This window comes from Glycine soja, chromosome 6 (assembly GCF_004193775.1).
Source record: "Glycine soja cultivar W05 chromosome 6, ASM419377v2, whole genome shotgun sequence".
NCBI lineage: Eukaryota > Viridiplantae > Streptophyta > Magnoliopsida > Fabales > Fabaceae > Glycine > Glycine soja.
Genome location: NC_041007.1, coordinates 3031774 through 3053393, shown reverse-complemented (window position 1 = coordinate 3053393; position 21620 = coordinate 3031774). Strand labels below are relative to the sequence as shown.

Sequence of the window (21620 nt, the reverse complement as noted above, 5' to 3'; positions counted from 1 at the left end):
TGAAAACTAGTACCGGAGAAGCAAAATTAGCTAGAAATAGGAAAGAAAAAAATGTATGAAATAAAAGGGAAAAAAATGAAGCGTGAGAGCAAATTTTAAGAACGAAATGATATTGTGGTTGCTTTTCTCGTTCAACTATAAGGTAGATTACATTTGAAGTTTTTGAACAGCACACAATCATGTTGGGAGGAGAGAAAAAAATACAAAAGATCTTATTTCTAAAATTTGGCCTACTTACAAATATTGCTACCCATTGAATCCAAACTCCCGAACATGGGGCTTAGATTTTATGATATCTGAGACTTTCAAAGAAGGTGCCATGGATAGCAAAACGCAACAACACCAATTTTGTCAACTGTTGTGCCCCTTTCAATCATTAACATGTGGCCCATTTGAATCCTTCGGAAACCTGGTTAAGGATGTAAAAGTCTTGTATCAAAATGCATAAGAATGAACAAGTCATTCGTGCAAAATTTTCTAGACAAGTGGCAAAGGAAATAATAAATTGAGCCTATCAAAACTAGGGGAAAAAATAGAGGTTGAATGTTAGAGAATGAAGCAAGAGCGTCCAACTACTAACCAAACCTTTTCATTTATCAGAAATCTCAAGTACATTGATGAAAATCAGAAGTTTTCAAATTTCAAAATAGTAGACTATTAGTATTATGGGAGAGCATGTTGCTTTATGAACTGTCAAACCCAAATTCAAGACTTACAAAAGAGGTGATTTCTAAACTAGAACAAGGTTTGCAGAGAAACTTACCCACCATCACTCAAACATGAAAGAATGCTTAAAAGACATGGCAAGTGAAACAACCACTCAAAGAACGCATCTGGCTGGTTCTAAGAAATGATGAAGCCTTGTGTGAAGTTCTTACAACCCGATCGGTTTGGTTGTGTGGAACTGAACTTCTCATTTCCTGAGCTTTTTTCTGGGCCAATCTAAGCTTGTTCATAATCTTATCCATAGAGGATGCTCGCCTTTTTTCCAATTTCATCTGAAATAGAAAAAAGCAATAATGAATAATGACAATCATGATCCGTTTGTTTCTGCTCCCTCTCCATTCTAATTCTTCTTTATTTTTATTTAAATGGATGATAATATGGTCCAAATAATGTATGATTGGTGCATCATAATAAAAAAGAATAAAACTTAAAATGAGCATCATAGATATTCTCAGTATCATACTCCAATCAAAATCGACATTTCATTTCAGTCACCATTGTTCTTGTCTCTGTGACTTAAATCAACCGCAATTTTCAAGATGAAATGTTTTGATTAGAGAACAGCATTAGAATACTGTATCTAAGTTTTGTCAAATAAAAAAAGGCTTTTTTTACACACAAAAAATAAGAGGCATTTCTTAAGCACTCTAAGGGACATACAGCTAACTGAGGATAACCAAATGAAACTGAGCGACAGGGGAAATATTTCAGCAACTCAAGAAAAAAGGGTGAATTCCAAAAGCTGAACTCCTAAATCTAAATATTTATTACAAAGGAAGAATAATCCCCATAATCATTATAATGATTATTTTTCTTCAGAGTAAACATTTTTAGAAAATTACTTATTCGGAATTCTCAAAATAAAGTAATCACTATTCACTAGGAACTAGGAAGTAACCTCTAGTTTCCGTATTGCTGCTTCTGCTTTTGCCTTTTGCAAGTTCTCCCATGCAGAGATTTTGGCTTCCTCACTTCTTGTCCTGGACAAACAAAAATATCTAGCAGATTAGAAACAATACGAAGTTTGTACAAAGATTTCTATGCCAGCAAATTATAAGAGTTTCCTCTGAGATATAAACAAACATATTTAAATGATTTAAACTTTTGAACTTCCTTGTTTTAATTGTCTAGGATGGGCAACTTTAATCATAGTTGAACAGTAATACTGAGAATGTTTGACAATTCCAGTACACTTGGCATTTTAATTGAATCATTTCAAGGCTAACAATATGTAGCTAATTTAGTAAATTCATCGCCATAAATTCCACAAACCCCAATAATTTTTGCCCTGGCATGAGCCACGAAGTATCCTTCATTTTGTGAAGCTCATAGTAATTGGATAAGAATGGAGTGAAAGTGAAATATTTGACTTTGCAGAGAAAACTTCAAAAATACTTGATGGCAAATCCTTTATATCACCCCATTAGCTTCAGATTTTCATGTGCAAGTTGTCCTCAATCAGTATATCCTTAGTTTATCAGATAAATTGAACAGAATTGAAGAAAGTCAAGGTAGACATACTTTGAGGCAGGCTTTGACGTTTCAGAAACGTCCCAAGTTGACGATTGAGTGCTTAGTTCTTTTTTCCAGCTTTCGACTTTTTCTGAGCCTCTGCCAGTGAATAGGGCCCTATGTTTCTTGGACCATCTTGTCACGGTAACGTGTTCATCTACCTGCACATCCCTAATATCCACTTTAGAGGAACCAACAGTCCGCAATTCTGTGACAGGCAAGGTTGATGGGGTGGAGGCAGAGAAAGAAGGCCTCAGATTAGGAGAGGAGCGTGAGCTACCCTGTGGGCTCATCTGGGTCGCCATGTCCCTCCTTGAAGTGGCACGGGACACATTGGTGCCCACATCTTTGAACCCACCAAACTTATCCTCTGAGTTAGAACCAACAAGAATCCAAAATCAGATTCAGATGCACAGAAGCATACTTATGGTGACACCATTATGAATAAAAATTGTTTATTACCTCACGTCATTTCAACTATCAAACAATCATTAATGTCTAAAGAATTTGTTCCATCCATGTGACCTTATAACAAGGCCAAATACATAACACCACAGTATGGCTACATTTCCCAGAATACAATGAATTCATTGAAAGTCAGGCAATTTGAATTCATTTCAATTTTATCCAAGTCAATCCCTTCAGGTCACCACTTCAACTTAATCTTTCACTATCAATCAAATTTTGCACAAATGAGGAGGGGTTGTTTGAAAGAGCTTACCAAAAACTTTTTAGAATTTATGAAAATAGCTCATGACTCTCAAACTCTTTTTAAGCTTATTTCAACTAACTTTTTAATTTATTCCAATAAGTTTTATTGTGAAATTTATAGCGTAAGTACTAAAAATTTATAAAACAAATGCTTAATTGAACAGTTTACCAAACACTTCTGAAGTTCATAGAAGAATAACCTTGGAGGGGCATTGATGATGACTGACTCTGTATCTTAGAGCATCCGTGGACACTTGCTGAGCGTGCCATGCAAGGTTCTGTTCTCACGGAAAGAGCTCCACCATGGCCACCGGTGCAGATTATTAACCCATCACCTGTAAACGGAGAACCTTCCATAAAACTCCCCCCATTCCCCACTTCAAACACCGGCGCGGCCGGCGAGTACATAGAATGATACGCAACACCAGGGGGTCCAAGAGGACCGCTCTTGGACTTTGGCCTCCTTTGGGGTGCATTAAGCGAGGCCCTCCCAGTGCCATCTGCCGAAACAGGGCTGAGAATCCACCTCTCAGCATCTTCCCACTTTGACGGCAATGTTTTCCCATTGTTGAACGGCAAAACGTGCTTCCGGGTAGCACCTGCATGCAAGGGAACTCGCTCGGAGCTCCATCCCTTGTGCATTGCAACGCGATAATTGAGTGTACCAGGACTAGGGAAAGTGGCAGTACCAGACCTTCGAGAAGAAATGGAAGTCTTTTTCAATGTTTGAAGGCGCGGCAAAGATCCAGAGCCAGAGGCATTGTTCAGATCCAAAGAAGCAGCCTCTTCAACAAGGCTTCAGATCTTGATCTCCTGTCTTGACATTCTTAGTGGACAACGAGAAAAAGCGATAATTACGATGGGATTATTAAAAAATAAAAAACAAGCCGTTAAAGAAATGGGAGCAAGACCTTTCACTTTTCAGGGGTACCTTTGAGGGCTAAAGAGAAAGAGTTTCTGGCAGAATCCAACTCCACGGGTTCTTGAATATCAGCGTCAATTTTTCCGAAATTAAAAGCCCTCGTGGCGTGTTTGTAATCTTTTCCTTCCCAACGAAAAAAAAAAAAACTAGATGAGGTGTAGTAGTGTATGTAGGTGTACCTTTAGCCTTTTTTTCTCTCTTTCTCCCTAAACGACTGTGCTTCTTCTTGTTGCGTACTGCAGCCTCGTTCGGGTTTGGAGCTGGACCACTCTAGATATCGGTGTGAGCAAAATCGCCCTCACGCTCACGCCCTGCCAAATGCTGCTGCGAAAAATTCCACAACAATGGACCAACCTCAAATCTTTTTTCAACCTTAGATTCGACCTTTCAGTCTCACATCATTACACTCAAAAACCTAACCTCATTATTCCTAAACAGTACACCAACAACATGTACTCCTACTCAATTCTCTCACCATTATTATTATTATTATGCCACCACCACCGCACTACACACACACAAAAAAAAAAAAAAACTCAATAATTTCCACTAATCATTCAGTGTTTGTAAAAGAAGAGTATGTCTATACGGTAGAGAGTAGAGTACTATCCAGTGAGATTTCGGAGACGAAAGAGTCGTGGTCGTGTGAATCAGATGAAAAGGAGCATCGATCAACGCTCGCGGACGCATAGGAGAAGAGGCTCAAGTTCGATTCGAGAGTGAAAACCACAGAGTCGGGGCTGCTATAGCGCGCTCTCAGCCCCACTCTCCACGAGCTTCGTTCCTGAAACCCTACCTCCGCCATTGTCGAACTACTAACTTAGCGAGTCCCACTCTGACCTTTTTATATTGTTTAGGGAAAATTGAATGCAACATTGTCATATTTGTGATCTTTTTACAGGAAAATGCATTTGGCTAGATCTGGCAGGAAAAAGCTGGTCCCGGTAAGTAATGCATTAAATCATGTTTTTAGAAATATTTACCGGAAAAAGCTCCTTCCACGGACAAAACTAAGAGATGTAATCCAACTGTCGGTGCATGGCTCACGGGTACGGTACTAGTTTAGATGAGAAAGAAAAGAACGAAGTGATTGATGTTAGATAAGCTCCGCGTAAGCGCGTCAGAGGTGAAGCTTCTCTTTCAAGTACGGTTTTATTTTAGTATCTAACTCAAATACTATGTACCCAAAACAAAAAGATACCAGAACTAATATAATTTCATTAAACATGTAAATATAGTTTCTCTATTCTTAAATAATATAAATATAATCAAATATAAAGTATAAGTTATCTGGAAATTATTGCAATTTGTAATAATAGCTATAATAAAAAAATAACCGATTTACACTCAATATCTCATATCACAAGTCATAAGTAAGGATAAATGAATTTAATTAATTATATGGTGTATTTAATGAGGATTTTAAGGGATTTTAAAATATATTTTTTATGAAAAGTCTTAAAGTCAAAATTTTTAAATAATTATCCCAAAATTCATATAAAATGTGAATTGTAATTGAATAATAATATAAAATTATTTTACAATATTGATAGAGACGGATCAAAAGTGTATTAAAGGGGAAAATAATTTTTTCCCACAAATTTTTAAATATTTAAATTTAATAAAAAAAATTAAACAAAATATTATTAATTTTCTGTGTAAAATTATATATGATCTAGAAAAAAATCAACATATATCAACTTAAAAAATTAATTTTATTACATATTTTTCTTTATTTATTTTTTTCTTATATACGCATGAAGGATCTAAAAGGAGGAGGTCAAGGCCCCCTTGCTTCCCCGGCCTCATTTCCCTTTAGATATACATGACTGTTAAAGTCATATTTTATTATATATAAAATATTTTTTTTACTCATAAATACATGCAAATATAAAATATTACATACAAATTTATTTTTTTAGAAATTGAAATTTAGTTAGATTTAATGCTTGAAAAAAATTTAAGAATTAAAGGATTTTTACAAAAACTTATTAGATAAAATTGTTGCTAAAAGAAATTGAAAATAACATTTTAATTTATATAATAATACAAGATAAAATGTATGTATTTTTATTATAATCATGATATATGAAGCTGTCTCGATCAAAAAGTATAATGACAAATTTTCGTCAAAGATTATGAGTATATACAAAATAGAATTCTTACTCTTAACATAATTATAATAGAAGATTAATCATGATTTATTATAAGTGATTATGAATTATGTTAATCATTATTGATAAATAAAAAGTATGTATAAGAAAAAAATTGTTTTAATTATCCATTATTCACTTTGTCAACTATTTATTTATTCAAGATGTTAGTTATTTGTATGAATTAAACAGGGTGACCTCTTTTGGTAAAAAAAAGGTCACCTCTTAAATAATTTGTATGTAAGATTTTTATAAAAATAAGAAAATAATAAGTAACATGTTTAATAACAATTATTTCAAGGGGAAGCAATTATTTATTTAAATTCTTAATCATTAATAATAATAAAAAATGATTATTTCTCTAAATTAATTGGATTCAAACTCTTATTACATGCAACAAACCACTCAGGTTGGCCGGATTTAAGTAGTAATTTGAACAATATCATGCTTTATTGGCATCATTTGTAATTTTTGTACACAGGAAGACTGTTATCGCATGTGAAAATGTTTTTTTCTTTAATTTTTGAAAAATATAACAAAAGTAAACCCTTCAAAACAAACCCCTGCCACATTGATGAAGCCTCTCAATTTAGATTCAATGCATTGTGTTTAAATTAAAAGGTGGGAAGCGGAACAAAAGGGGTTTAGGTCAAGGTTGTGACAGGGAAGAGAATCAATGGAAGACGGTGAGATTGAAGAGGGATCAATTGGCGGTGTAGAGGAAGAGGAGCAATCTCCAGAACCGCACAAGTCGGAGGAATCTCCCTACGAAATGTTGCGCAACAGCAAGGCTTCCGTGGAGAGCATCGTCGCCGATATGCTCTCCATTAAAAAAGAGGGTAAACCCAAGCAACTCCTTCGAGATCTCGTTACTCAAATGTTCCTACATTTCATCACCCTCCGTCAGGTACTCTACTCTACTCAATTTTTCCACTCTCATTCTCTAATTTAGGGTTTCTAACTCTCTTTATTCTTGTTGTCAGGCTAATCGCAGTATTTTGCTGGAGGAAGACCGCGTGAAAACCGAAACGGAGCGTGCCAAGGCGCCGGTGGATTTCACCACGCTGCAGCTTCACAACCTCATGTACGAGAAAAGCCACTACGTTAAGGCGATCAAGGCCTGCAATGACTTCAAGTCCAAATATCCTGACATTGACCTTGTTCCTGAGGAGGACTTTTTCCGCGACGCTCCTCAAGATATCCAGGACTCCGTCTTGTCGAACGATGCCGCGCACAATCTCATGCTCAGAAGGCTCAATTTCGAGCTATTCCAGGTGACTATGCGATATTCTCTGGCAAAATTTTTAGCCTAGGGAGTGTGCTTCACAATTTGCAATTGGGTTGACTGAAAAATTTAATTGATGACAGAGAAATAAGTGTGCATTATGGCTTCTAGCAAAAGTTTATGTAGTGTCACTAGTGTGCCTCTGCCCTCAATATAAGTTTCACATTGAAAAGCTAGAAGCAAGGTTTTAAATTGTGATCGTGGTTTCATACCGATCCTTGATAGGGAAATTGCGGACAAATGATGCCAGAGACCCCTAAAACCTTGATGTTGTGTCTGAAATTGTGGTTGCAGACTGGTTTTTAAAACCTTGGCTAGAAGTTAATGCTCTTATAGTGAAAAAGGATTGTAGGATAAACACAAACAAGGCGTTTGCTGCTGCATCTCTATGTTTTTTGAGACATGTATGGATTTGATTCTCATTCTATTTGGAACCATGTATGTTGTGCTTAGTGTCGTCATACCAATTTTGTGAATCTTTTAAATAAGTATCTTATGTCACAAGATAAGCTAAATAACCTGTAAACAAGTTCTTCCAAACACATCCTAAAAATGAAATAGAGATGAAACAAGTAAAGCAGAAAGAAATAGGGATCACAGAAGGATAAAAGAAATAGAGTGAAAGAGGTACACTGATTGGATGAATAGAAATAAGAAGGAAAGAGTTAGAGAAATTTATCTCTGCTTGTTTGGATGAGTGGAAGAGTAGGTAGAAATAAATAAATAAATCAAATACAATTTTTTTTAATAATTAATTTTTTTCAAACTTTTTACTATATTATTTTTTTTCTTAGCATAGAATCATTTATATTTTTGTTAGAAAAATATTTAATTTATAGAAAACTAGACAAAAAAGCAAATAAAAATCAGGCTTCCTCCCAATTTCACCACAACTTAGGGGCTAAGTGTTTTTATGTATAGCTCACATTTAAGCTTATGTCCTTCCCTTTTTCCTCTCAAGCAAACAATGAAAATTTGGTATTTGTATCCTATCTCATTCCTCTACATTTTCTTCTCTATTTTCACTCACAACTCATCTGAACATAGGGTTAGATTTGAAAATTCTTTCACAGGTTCATTTATCTGTTATGATTGCTTTAATAATCTGCCTTTTTTGAGTTTTCTTGCAAATAGCACAAAATATGCTTACAACTATTATTTGCAATTTTGTATCAGCGCAAAGAACTCTGTAAACTTCATGAGAAATTGGAACAGCAAAAGAAAATCCTTTTGGAGACTATTGCAAACAGAAAGAAATTCCTGACCAGTCTCCCTTCACATCTGAAGTCTCTTAAGAAAGCCTCTTTGCCTGTACAAAACCAGCTAGGACTTCATCATACAAAGAAATTAAAGCAGCATCATTCAGCAGAGTTGCTTCCTCCAGGTCTTTATGTGATTTACTCACAGCTGTTGGCTCAAAAGGAGGCCTTTGGGGAACCCATTGATCTGGAGATTATAGGAAGCCTGAAGGATGCTCAAGCTTTTGCTCGTCAACAAGCTCACAAGGACACTGGTAATTCAAACCAATGGTAGATTGATAGATTTCGAAATTTATCATTTTGTTTAATACTAACGAGTAACAACAGGATAAAAGTAAAGTTTAGGAAGTTTATTACCAGTGTTGAAGTACTGCCATATGTCATGTTTGAAGTTCATGTTTCTTTGGCATGTGACTGACATGGATTTGAAATATTTATACTAAGTTCAAATTAATTTCAGTTATTTTCTCCATACCAAAATGGTAAACTTAAGGATTCACTATGATGTTTTATTATTCAGACATTTCCACTACCATGGAGAGTTCCAAATTGGAAGATGATGCTCCTGATGAAGAAGAAGATGGTCAGAGGCGGAGAAAAAGGCCAAGGAGGGTTCAAACCAAGGAGAGCCTTGACCAGGGGGGATTATATCAAGTTCACCCACTAAAAATCGTTATCCATGTGTATGAAGATGAGGCTTCTGGCCCTAAATCTGCAAAACTCATTACTCTAAGGTTTGAGTACTTGGTGAAGTTGAATGTTGTATGTGTTGGAATAGAAGGATCTAATGATGGTCCAGAGAATGACATCTTATGCAATTTATTCCCTAATGATACGGGACTTGAGCTTCCTCACCAGGTTTTGGTGTTTTCTTTACAAAGTTATTGGCATGTTTTTTTATTTATTTATATGCCATTTATTTCTATTTGAATGGTGTTGCAGTCAGCCAAACTCTTTGTTCAAGATGCTATAACATTCAATACTCAAAGAACTTCACGTCCTTACAAATGGGCTCAGCACCTGGCAGGGATTGATTTCTTGCCTGAGGTGTCTCGTTTGCTTCTTACCGACAACAGTGGAGCAGTCAAGAATGAAAATGTTATATCTGGTCTTTCACTATATCGCCAGCAGAACCGAGTACCAACAGTTCTGCAGAGAATTCGTGCAAGAAGAAAAGCTCAATTGGCCCTTCTGTGAGTCACTGTTTTAGTATTTTTGCAGTTTTAAAATGTGAAGGGCCTTTCTTGATATTCAAATATTCAATGAAGAAAAACACCATAATTTGATCAACTGAATATTTGCTATTGGGCCTTGCTTTGGTTTGTTGTTATTGCATCCTAGTATTGTTTCTTTGTTTGCCTTCCCGTTGTGAATTCTGGTTGTACATATCCTGAATTTAGTAAAATTCCATTCTATTTTCGAGAATCTCTGGGTATCTTGCTTACCGAATGTGGTTGGGCACACTTCAGTTTAGATTTGTTGAATTCTTTCACTGGCTTACAGGGAACAGCTAGAATCTCTCACTAAGCTTGAGTGGCCTCGTCTGCCCTGCAAAAGTGTTCCATGGGCTTTACACACTCCTTTGTGCAATTTGGGCAGTTGGTCACCTGTAAGACTTCCACCTGTACTTAGAGAGTCCTCATCTCCTGCTGTCATAGATAAAGAGGAGCATATTCAGGAGCCAATGGATGCTGATGTAATCGAACGATCTGGTGCCACAAAAGCAGAACCACAGAGTATAACAGAAGATGGGGAGCTTCCAACTTTGCTTCCTAAAGTGTCTAAGCTTGACCTTTCCGCACAACTGAACTTAATTTCAAAAAGTATCATTCCCCCGCTCAATAAAATCAGGTCACAAAGTTTCAAAAAGATTGATGATAGTTCTGATTTCTTGCTGGATATTGAAAGTGATATTGATGAGCCAGCTCAGATTGAACAAGAACATGAAAAATCCAATTACCATGCCAGAAAGTCTGGTTCATGGATGAATTACGGGCTCAAGGAATTTCGCTTAGTTCTTTGCAGAAAAATCAGTGCAGATGAGAGCAAATTGAATTTAGAAGCCAAGGTAAATAAAAACCTCTGCTTTATCTACTAAGTTGAATTCAGCAATCTATTCCCATTTTCATCTAGATTTTTACTTTTTGACAGATCAAGATCAGTATGGAATATCCTCTAAGGCCTCCTCTTTTTGCATTGAGCATTAGTTGTATATCTTCTGGGGAAAACCATGATGAGACAGGTTTGGAGTGGTACAATGAACTTCGTGCAATGGAAGCAGCTGTGAGTAAACTCAAGATGTTATTGCAGTAAAATTTAGCTTCTTAGAACCACAGGTCACTATATGTTCGTGATAGAAAATTGTGACCCAACTCTACATCATGCACATGTTACCTATTTACTTGATTTTCTCCTACTCATGGTGCCTATTTGTGCTTCCCTTTCTAAATTGCAGGTCAATCTACACATACTAAAGATGTTACTTGTCAATCAACAAAATTATGTATTGGCTCATCAAGTGAATTGTCTTGCTATGTTGTTCGACTATTATTTGGACGAGGCATCCCCATCATCTGAAAGGACAAATTGTACTTCCGTGGTTGATATTGGCTTATGCAAGCCTGTTACTGGTAGATTCCTGGGTAGATCTTTTAGAGGAAGGGATCGCAGGAAGATGATCTCCTGGAAAGACATGAAACTTAATTCCAGCTGTCCCTAATAGTGGTAGGTTCCTGTCTGAATCTTTCAGAGGGGGAAGGATCACAATTGATCTCATGTGAAGACAAAATTGTCTTAAGTAGTAATGTTCAGCTCTGGAGGGTTGGCAAATGGATGCTATGGTATATGGTATGGCAAGGATAATGACATTGTACCTCTGTAGTATGCGTTGAGCCAACCATGTGACATCATTGTTCTTGACTCTACAACCAAAAAACTGGCTGGGATACTATGATAGATTTTGAAGGGATCATTTCAGCTGTTGAGTGTTTGTTATTGTGATTTAATTTCTTATTTCTGCCAAATGCAGCTAGTTCGGTTCCAGTATAGGAGTAGGCATCGTGGGTGGAATTTTTTAAGAGTTGTACTTTACCGAGGTCTCTGCATAGTGATTGTTTGTAGATCTGTATTTTCTTTTATTGGTTATAGATAATTCTTTCTATTCTGAATCCGAGATTTCCTGTCAGTGGAATTTTTAAGAATAGGCAAAATTGTATTTTTGGTCCCCTAATTGTCTCCAATTTTGATTTTAGTCCTCCTTTAAATTTATTCACGAATTTAATCTTTCAATTATGTCAAATTCTGTAAATGTGATTTCTAAATTCAAATTTAAACGTTAACGGTCACAAAGAAATGTGACTATCACATGTCACATTCTGGACATAAAAATGTGCGCTCAAAAGTCAATTCTAACATTTTTTTATTCATCGTCTAATCAGAATGTGACATGTGACAACCACGTTTCTTTGTGACAGTCAACGTTTAAATCTGGACTTGGGTATTATATTTATAGAATTTGATATAATTAGAGGACTAAATTTGTGAATAAATTTAAATGGGGACTAAAATCAAAATTAGAGATAATTAGGGAGACAAAAAATACAATTTTGCTTTAAGAATAAAAGGGCATTATTACAACTAATAGAATATAGAATGTTGCTGCAATACAACTTTGTGCACTACAATTTTACTTTTGATTTATTGTCTTAGGAGCACATAACTTGAGCTTGATTACACTACTAAGGGGGTAAAGTTAGGGAGTAAGGAAAACGTAATAAAGTTGGGATTAAATTAATTGGTGCATATTAAAGTAAAGGACCAAGCTGACTAATAGTTATTATAGTTAGGAATCCAAATGATGAGTCTTTGATATTAGAGGTTAAAATTGATCGTTGACTTTAGAGATTAAAATGGCCTAACAGATAACCATTTCAATTATTTTTTATGAATTCATGATAATAACTTCAAAGGTTATTTATTTACTTGTTAGGCTACTGCCACACATGTTCGTAAATCTATTTCGAGGACACTAACCGTGTGTTAGATAACACGGTGATCCAAGAAGCAGCTAATAATTATTTTTTACGTGATTTTGCTCAGGATCCCTAGCTGAAGCAAACACGCACTAGTTTGGTTTACTTAATTATTTCATCCACCTAGAGAACATGTAAGATACGCTCTTCTAGAGAATCGAAAAGGTATCTGACTCTTAATTCACGTTTAGATGGAAATGGGAGGTCTCGTAACTCGTAAGTCACTGATCTAAACTACCGTTAATATAGTGCTTGTTTTGGACACAATCTCACCGAATCAAATTCAGCGAAAGTGCTATACTGCAAAAGAAGATTGTCTAACCAATGGGTGGCAAGAAATTGGACGTGTGCTGAAACATATTCTCATGGTACTGTGATACCCTCCCTAACATGTGTCCAAAAGAGAAGTAAGACGTGAAAGTTTTCAAGTGCTAATCTAAAAACTACCACAGCCTCAATCTACAACTGGATACGTTTTTATAATTATGTACATATATTTTAACGCTTCAATCGTAGTCGAGTGTTCACTCTACCATGGACCAGTTTGTGTTCGTCTTAGGCGTCTTCTCTTCACTTCTCGTTGCAAATTCATCATTTCCTTAACCTGCAATATTATCAAATGCCAGGAACTTCAGTACTTTGAATCAGCAAGTCCTAGCATATTACAGTAACAACTGTTTTTAAGTATCACAATTTTTTACGGGAAGAACAGAGATAAAATCTAATGCATTACATATTTACATGTTTGTATGTAAAGTAACACAAGTATAGAACAAAATTAACAGAAAATTTCAAGCAAAATCCTCCGTGGGTTTGAATTTGAGTTTGAAAATCCCATGTTTTAGTTCATATGATTTGGAACGAGGGCAGATAGTCCTAACCTAACATACATTAACACAACGAGGCAGATAAGAAAACATTCATCAAAAAAGAACTTGCCAATATGACATGCTAGTTCATAATCACTCTTACCGTACTCATCAAAAGAATTCCAAATTTGAGACCTAAATAGACTAATATGATGAAAAGTTAGAATCATGTGATAGTTGGATATAAATATCCAACAAGGAATATAAAAACACAAGTACATGCACCACTCAAAATTGCCATTTCTTTATAAGGGAAATCCTAGACTTCTATGTTCCGGAAATTCCACAAGCAGTTACAGTTACAAAGAAACGTAACAAAAATTTGCCCACCCACCCCAAAAATATCCGAACTGGTAACACAGGTTAATCCATTTTTTTTTACATAATACATAGAAACTGATCTGTGAACTTGTTTATACGGTTGAAAATGAGCTCAAAAAAACATGTGCATATACGTTGGATTGCTATTGGGCCTGTTTGCGTGTAAGTTTCTTTAAAAGTACTTCTAGAAGAAAAAAATGAAGTGTTCATTTTCATGTGATACTAATGTAAGTCAGATGATTATTTGTTGAACAGGGTTTTCAGTTCAGTTACATAATATTACATTAAAACATATTTCTTACTAGGTTTAGATAAAATGATCATCAAATCAATTCAACAACTATCAAGGAAGTACAAAACAGAAGAAAAAAACATGTCTGGAGAGCCAAAGGCTCGTGACTAGAGAAAAGCGCCACAAATGTCGTCCTTACAGAAAATACATTGACAGATATTTAATCAGATACAAATGAACTGAAAGACTTATTTTAATAATTGATGATATGACAAAATTAACGAAAGAACCTAAATTAGGCGGTAGTTCAAAGCAGGTATATCATCGTTATGCACTAAACCAACCACCTCATTTCATCACATATTGAACATGACAAGCACACCAACTTGTGCTGATTAACATAGCTTATGACCAAATATTGTCTTCAGAATGACCTTTGTCAAATCCTCCATTGGTTGGAGTATAAATTTTGTGAGAAAAAATGGCCTTAGTTGAGGACTGACAAAATAGTATGTAATTATGTGTGGAAAACTAAACCTTGATTCATGATATATTAACCAATTTTGTCATGATATTGTGCATAAGGTTACAGTTCTTGATCCTAGGAAAAGTAGGCACTTGTATGTAATTAAGATCAACGCAAATACTTAGCAATGACTGATGAAAAATAAAAAGGAGCAAAAGGAATGCTGTATAAGAAAGAAACAAAACAAAGGCCCAACTTACTTGATTTTTCTGAATTTCCATAATTTCTGCCTGCAGTACCCAAATAAATATCGATTAGGGAAGATTTAATGTGAGTGAACTTAAGCTATAAATTTATGTACACGTGTGTGCCTGCATCTGTATGTGACATGTGGCAATAGCCAAAATTACCTGTTTTTTCTGAAGTTCTTCGTTCTCCTCTTTTAACTTTGCAACTTCTGCTTCTAATTCCATGGTATAAGCCTGGAATAAATGAAAATAAAAATGTTAGACAGAACTTACAGCAGATAACTAAATACATTTTACAAAATTTCCACCTGCACTTCCTTCCCACGTTATATCCCCTAAAATCCACTTACAAGGCAAGGAAATAAATATTTACTTATGATATGCTTCTGTGTATTTTATGATGATTCAACAACTGTTAGTGATGTTCCCCAATCAGTTGTTCAATTAACTTGTAACAACCTGGATCTTTACAACTTCTCATGACTGTAACTTCTCAAAATCTTTCACCTTTCATCAGGTCAGATCGCTATCATATTACCATTCTGCTGCATAATCTTTCATGGTATACAGCATGTTCACAGAGGATAAAAGCAGAACGTCAATGGCCGAGCAGTATTACTATTAGTAACGCAATAACACCATGCAAATCGTCGTCATATTTTTTTATTTTTGAAATGATTGTATATCATTAAACCCTATTAACATAAAATTATGTGGTATATTTTCATGAGAAAATGTTACAGCAACTCCTTTCTCTTTTCTTTTACTGTGCTACTGGAAGTAAAACCTACGGTCTCCGGCAGCAGGCATTCGGTTATCCGAGGCCAGTAGATGGAGGTTGCAAGACCAAAGATGAGTTACAAATTCACTTTGGTAAAAGGAGACTAACTGACTAAGGAAGTATTTGGAAGAGCTTCTATCAAGCTTATTTAGGCTCATCTTATCATTAAGTATTTAAACCAAAAAATTAAAGATGTTTGATTAAGCATGTGAAAGTAGCTTATGCCTGTCCCAAAGCTCTTATGTTGGCTGAAAGTCATAAAAATAAGCTAATTGAATTAAGCCCTTAGTTATGACATAACCTCTTATATGACAAGCTTTTAATTAAATTGTTTACTCAAACATACCTATATACAAGATAAAAGCAATTGCATCAATCAGACAGTAACTTGATGTTCATATGTTCTAACTATAGAAATTAAATCTGTCTTCTTCCATCCAAGCAAGTATTCATTTGATAAAAAGGCAATCGCAATAGAAAAATGAGTGCTAAATTTAGGATAGTAGAACAAAAACTCACCTGTTTGCGAGCCCGCGACCTGGCAGCTGACTCTCTATTCTTTATCATCCTTCTCTGCCTCCTCTCAATCACCTTCTCGACAGCTCCCCCGCTCTTCCTCCCTCGCAGACCACCATTAAAGACATAAGGAACCGGGGACACGGACGAGGTATCACCATTGCTCTTCCCAATCCTATCACCGGAGGACAGCTGGTTAGCAGCAGGAGAGCCAGTAGCTACATGAACAGAACCAGGTGCCAAACCAACCATACCACCAATCCCTCCACCTTGCACACTCAAACTCTGGTCACCACCACCAAGCCCCACAACCCCACCCCTCACCATTCCCTGAGGCATCTGAGCAGCTGCATAAGTCATAGTACTCTGCTTAGGAAATATCTGCGGCTGCTGCTGTTGTTGATGTAGTTGCTGATGCTGATGCTGCTGTTGATGCTGATGCTGTGGACTCTGCATCTGTGGCTGCTGATTCGATGCTCCCACCCCATTAACATTCAAAGGCAAGTTAGCAGAAGACTGAAGACCCACAAGCGGATCATTGTTCAACCGGTTACCCATCAAACCGGTAGCAGCAGCAGCAGCAACCTTGTTCATCTGCTGAAACCCCAATCCCAAATCACTATTATTATTCCCAACGCGAGACAGATCTACGAAAACGCCGTCGTTCGGTTTGACATCTTCTCTAACAACACCAGCTCTGACCAAAAACTCCTCCAACGTCATCTCTCTCAGCGTTGGCTGCCTCTGCGTCTGGGCCGCCAAGTTGGGCCCACCGAGGCCACCGTATTCCTTCGAAATGTCCTTCCAAACCTCATCCACGGTCTTCTGGCTTAGGGTCCGCGGCAGCGTCAGCGACCCCTGCCGCTGCAAATGACTAGCGCCGGCACCGCCATCGTCGGCGGCGACTCCCGCCGACGCCATTGTCTGAACCTCCTCCGCGGTCCAAATGTTCTTCAGCAACTCGTCCATGTTCATGGACCCAAAATCCTTCCCCGAACCTCCCATGCTGTTCATGAACTCGTCGAACGTCAGTGAGTACACCGACGGCTGCCGCGTCAGGGAGAAGTTCCCCGACGGCCTCCCTCCGCCGCCGCCGGTCTCGTTTCCAAAGCTCTTGAAATTCATGCCGGAAAATCAGAGCAAGCAAACGCAATCTCAACCTGATCCAAATCCAAATCTCAGTTCCTCCACTCCTCCTCAGGTCCAAAACTAACACTAATCTGAATTTTTAATCTTCTACCAGCAAATTCAGAAAACCGCAGATTATGCTACAAAGTACAAACTATTTACATCCAATTCAAAACCTAAAGAAAAAAAGAAAAGAAGAAACAGAAGAGCTAAGTTATGCTGAGCTTAAAAGAATAATCAAAGTTTAACAAAAAAAAAAAAGTGTTCAATCGGACGTGAGTAAGATACAGTTGGATTGTGTCTTAAACTTAATATTTGTTTTGGTAACCTATTCTGTGGTTGAACATGTGAAAATTAATTGAAACTTTGACAGTATTAATATGAAACAGTCCTAATAATAATGATAACATGAGTTGAGTTGAGATCCTCCTAAATTGAAATAGTTTGAATTTGAACCCTAATATAGTACTAGCCAAGATGATATTCGTGAGCTAAGGCTCCTAGTTAAGACAATTTTCCTAAGGGAGAAATATAAATATAAAAAAATAATAATAATGAAAGATGGAAATAGGTAACATGAAAGGATGAGAATTGAAGAAGAAAGAAAAGGGAGAGAGAGATTTACCTTAGGAAGGTTTGGTATTTATTTGATGTTACTTAGGTATTCCTGATTTGGTATGATGGGAGTTGAGAGTTGGTTGGCTGCGTTCCTCCGTCCTCGGTTTCTAAGGGCGTGGTGGATGCGCCAAGTGTCTTAATTTCTGCTCACACTAACAATCCCTTTTCGTTTTCGCTTTTCATTTTTCAACACAGCTACTACATTTTACTAGTATTTTATTTCTTTTATAAGATACTTCTTGTCACTGTAGCTTATAAAATATTCTGTTTTTTTAAAAACAATACTTAAACCAATATCTTTTGATTGAATTGAATATCTTATTTGGCAAAATCCAACCCAATTCGATTAATGACAAATTGGATTAGGTCAAGTCAATCAAGTAAAAACTTCTTCTTTTTTTTTATGAAAATCGAATAAAAAACCTTGAACATTATTTTAAGCTTTCCAAAAAAAGTGTTTAATTTTTTTTAAAAAATCCAAAAATAATAATTTAAAAACTACCAAGTCGACAAGTTGGATCATCGAGTTTTCATATTTAAATTTAAAAAGTCACCAAATTTGAACAAATTAAGTCGAGTCTAATTTAAATAATATCAAAATCTAAATTAATATATTTGTGCATTATGTCAAATCAAATCATCTTGAGTTCAGTAGTAACTAAAATAAGTTAACACACTTCAATATTTAAGTACTGTTTCTCCCTCCAAAATATTTAGTGGGCACTTAAAAAAAATTAATCTCTTGATATAAAAGATTGGATTTTCTCTTTTATAAAAAAATATTTTTAACGCAATGTCAAATAATTGCGTTTAATTAATGTATTTTAAAAAAGACTGTTATTTATTTATTGTTAGGGATTTTATTACTTCATAGTTTTCTAATAAAATTCTAAATATTATGTTTATCAGATATCATAATAATCTTTTTTATTTCCATTTTAAAATTATAGACATTACATTTGCTTGATACAGCTCTTATTATAATTATAAATTTACCATCATAATTTAACTTATTTTTTAAATTTTGGTTATGTTTCAAGAAATGCTTCTTGATTTTTTTTTCTTTTTCTAAAAGTAATCTCACTTGATGTCTTTTTTTCAAATTTTACCGAAAGTAAAGGATTTTGTCTCTATGAAAGTAGAGATTAACTTTTAAGGCGTTGTAAAGATCATTTATTAAAATTTTAATAAGTTTATAATTTATGACCTATTTATTTGTTCATTATAATTTTAGTTAATTTCAATCTTTAGAATATATTTCTTACTTTAAAAAAATAAAATATGGAAACACACATACGACGTGCTATTGTGATTCAATTTTTTTATTTTATTATATCATGCGCAGTGATTAAAATAGTATGACTGTATGAGATCTTATTAACGAATATTTTAATGATATTAATTAATAAATATTTTTTCTTAAGAATTATAAAATGCATTAGTATCATTAAATGTTATGTTTTATATATAGAAAAACTAAAAATAATGATAATCAACAATATTAAAGTGTTTCAGACACACTTTTATCATCATTTCTTATACTATTTTAATTATAATTTTTAATGAAATTATTATTTTTTTATACTTTAAAAATAAAAAATATTCATTAAAATGGATCTAGAATTTTTTTAAAAAAATCAATATTTCTAAAGCACTCGTCATGGTTGTCTAAATTAGGGTTTAATAATAAAGTAGTATAATATTATGAGAAACATAATAATGGAGGTTGCAGACTGCCGACTTGGAGACGTGTACCAATGAAATAGGATTGTGTGTGATGTGACGCGGACCAATAGGACTGCGCTTTCTGGGAGAATCTCAGCCGTACACGTTTCTTTACACTAAACACTGTCCTTCCACCCAAATTCAAAAAATGAAATAAAGTGCGTGACCATAAGACTTTGTTTGGTATCTCGGAGAAAAAAGTAGTGAAAGAAACCAGAGAGGGTAAAGTATGGCGCATGCTTCAAGTGAGAAAGTAAAGTTATTTGTGTTTGCTAGCCATTAAGATTAATGATCTTTATGTTGAACGATTAGATTTGGTCAGTGTAACCTTTTGCATTAGTTAATTAGCTTTTAATAGGTATGAATTATTTTACTTTTATATTCATTTTTTATTATTAATTATTTTATTACAAAATGTTCCCAAGAATATTATTGTCTTATTTTTTCTTTGGTTAAGAATTTAATTTTATTTAATTATGATTTGTTGAGTATTGGTTGGTCGTGGGCATTGGTGTCATTGTAGGGAGGAAAATAATTTTAAAGAGTATTTGATGAGGCTCATGAGGATGGTCACTGAGGAAGTTGTAAAGGATAATGTTGTAAGATCAGGTCAACCGTTGAGCCTTCATAGTTGACACAACGAAGGATCTTTAGCACGGTGAACACGGGGGGCCACAGGCAATATGAAGGAGTTTGTCGTGGAGGTGCTTAGGATAGACAAGAAGGCGAAGACCTTGAGGTCGTCGGTGGCATCTAGGAGTAGGTTTTGCAGCTCGAGGTAGCAATGGGAAACACTGTAGTTGTGGCAGAAGCGGAGCAATGGCAAAAGCTGGCGACGTCATGGTGGTGGCATCTAGGAGTAGGTTCTCCGGCACACAAAATAATGACCACGGTAGTATAATAAAAAATAGCAATAATCAAACAAGAACAAACACAAAACTAAACAGGCTGACCTCCTAAGTTAACATCTAGAATCACCACCTTCGATTTCCAACAACTTGAAAGACGCTTCTATTTCAACTCAATCAACATGATGGAGTCCTAAAAACGCCAACAATCAACCTCTTCAATGAAATTAATCTTCAAAATAAAATCCCACAAAGATAACATAGAGCTTATCTTTCTACCTGAAAGGGCAAATTAGGATTTGAAGTTTGTAAGAGACATTCTTATCTTTTCATTGAAGTAATGAAAAATTTGTCTTTCTATGTTAACTTAAATAAAATATTAAAAAAGATAAATAGTCATTTTTGTCCCTTAATATGTAATTCGTTGACAAATACATCCCTAAAAGATGAAAATACAAAATTTAGTCTGAAAGTATAAAAAGTGCGATAAATATATCATGTTGTTAACTTCCGTCCGTCACCGTTAATAAAATAGCCTATGGGATACAGAGGGACAAATTTGTTATTGAAATGATTGTAAACGTAGATTGTCAACATAAGGGCATATTTGTCATAATATTTTTTTACTTTACTTCGCTGACAAATACGTCTCTAAAAGATGAGAATATAAAATTTAGTCCCCGAAAGTATAAGAAATGCGACAAATATATCCGGATGTTAATAATAAATTGTATAGGAGAAAATCTATGAAAAAAGGGATTAAAAAATAATAAAATACAACTTAAGATTTGAACTCTTGTGCTTTTATTGTCTATCTATTTATTCATCTATCAAATTGTTTATTAGTTTTTTAATTAATCAATATAACTACTTATTTTCCAAAATAAAATAAAATTCTTTAGTTTTATGATATAAAAAAATTGAGTTACCATTTAAAAAAATGAAAGCCTTTTGTTTCTCGAAATTTTTTTGTTTCTTTAATTAATTATTAATCTTTATTACGTACTCTGTCATAGTATGTCAAATGGAATGCAAGATCGCTGCAGTCTCTATATCAGCGAAAGATACAACTCTGTGTCCCATAGGCAAAGAATAAACTTTTTTATTAGTTTTTTTTTTTGTTAACCTTTGTATTAGTTTGAACATTATTGTATTTTTATTTAAATTTATTTGGATTCTTTATTTGTTAGTAACTATTTTCATTTCATTCATATTATTGATAATAAGTGTTGTCCCGAATGGAAACACATAAAGTTTATCCAAGGAATT

At 34.9% G+C, this 21620-nt stretch overlaps 2 protein-coding genes and 1 pseudogene across 5 annotated transcripts; 1 reads left to right on the top strand and 2 right to left on the bottom strand.

Annotated features, from left to right (window-relative positions):
• Positions 1-83: 83 nt before the first annotated feature.
• On the bottom strand, positions 84-5000 carry LOC114414726 (annotated as a pseudogene). The gene is made up of 8 exons (XR_003667259.1): positions 4478-5000; positions 4347-4379; positions 3881-3994; positions 3150-3775; positions 2248-2608; positions 1625-1706; positions 764-998; positions 84-409 (listed from the first exon to the last, which is right to left on the bottom strand). The product of XR_003667259.1 is annotated as an uncharacterized LOC114414726 (transcript).
• A 1569-nt stretch (positions 5001-6569) lies between these two features.
• On the top strand, positions 6570-11792 carry LOC114414724 (THO complex subunit 5A-like). Of its 2 annotated transcripts, none has more exons than XM_028379105.1 (8): positions 6570-6931; positions 7008-7298; positions 8486-8822; positions 9089-9426; positions 9511-9761; positions 10072-10636; positions 10720-10904; positions 11024-11160. In XM_028379105.1, the coding sequence occupies exons 1-7, from the start codon at positions 6701-6703 to the stop codon at positions 10879-10881; spliced, it is 2175 nt and encodes a 724-aa protein (XP_028234906.1). In that variant the 5' UTR covers positions 6570-6700; the 3' UTR covers positions 10882-10904; positions 11024-11160. The 2 variants fall into 2 exon arrangements, with proteins under 2 accessions (XP_028234906.1, XP_028234905.1); XM_028379104.1 differs by having other exon boundaries at positions 6572-6931; positions 10720-10851; positions 11024-11792.
• A 1062-nt stretch (positions 11793-12854) lies between these two features.
• LOC114414725 (bZIP transcription factor 23-like) lies at positions 12855-17978 on the bottom strand. Of its 2 annotated transcripts, none has more exons than XM_028379106.1 (5): positions 17786-17978; positions 16036-17336; positions 14898-14969; positions 14748-14777; positions 12855-13203 (listed from the first exon to the last, which is right to left on the bottom strand). In XM_028379106.1, the coding sequence occupies exons 2-5, from the start codon at positions 17155-17157 to the stop codon at positions 13129-13131; spliced, it is 1299 nt and encodes a 432-aa protein (XP_028234907.1). In that variant the 5' UTR covers positions 17158-17336; positions 17786-17978; the 3' UTR covers positions 12855-13128. The 2 variants fall into 2 exon arrangements, with proteins under 2 accessions (XP_028234907.1, XP_028234908.1); XM_028379107.1 differs by having other exon boundaries at positions 16036-17192; positions 17786-17970.
• Positions 17979-21620: the final 3642 nt, after the last annotated feature.

Excerpts from the sequence above, each read along its gene's own strand:
- LOC114414724 (XM_028379104.1), top strand. The coding sequence starts at position 6,701 with ATGGAAGACGGTGAGATTGAAGAGGGATCAATTGGCGGTGTAGAGGAA. Across the intron at positions 6,932-7,007 it reads ATTTCATCACCCTCCGTCAG|GCTAATCGCAGTATTTTGCT; the intron begins GTACTCTACTCT and ends TCTTGTTGTCAG. Across the intron at positions 9,762-10,071 it reads AAAGCTCAATTGGCCCTTCT|GGAACAGCTAGAATCTCTCA; the intron begins GTGAGTCACTGT and ends ACTGGCTTACAG.
- LOC114414725 (XM_028379106.1), bottom strand. The coding sequence starts at position 17,157 with ATGAATTTCAAGAGCTTTGGAAACGAGACCGGCGGCGGCGGAGGGAGG. Across the intron at positions 14,970-16,035 it reads GGTCGCGGGCTCGCAAACAG|GCTTATACCATGGAATTAGA; the intron begins GTGAGTTTTTGT and ends CATTTATTCCAG. Across the intron at positions 14,778-14,897 it reads AAGAACTTCAGAAAAAACAG|GCAGAAATTATGGAAATTCA; the intron begins GTAATTTTGGCT and ends TGGGTACTGCAG.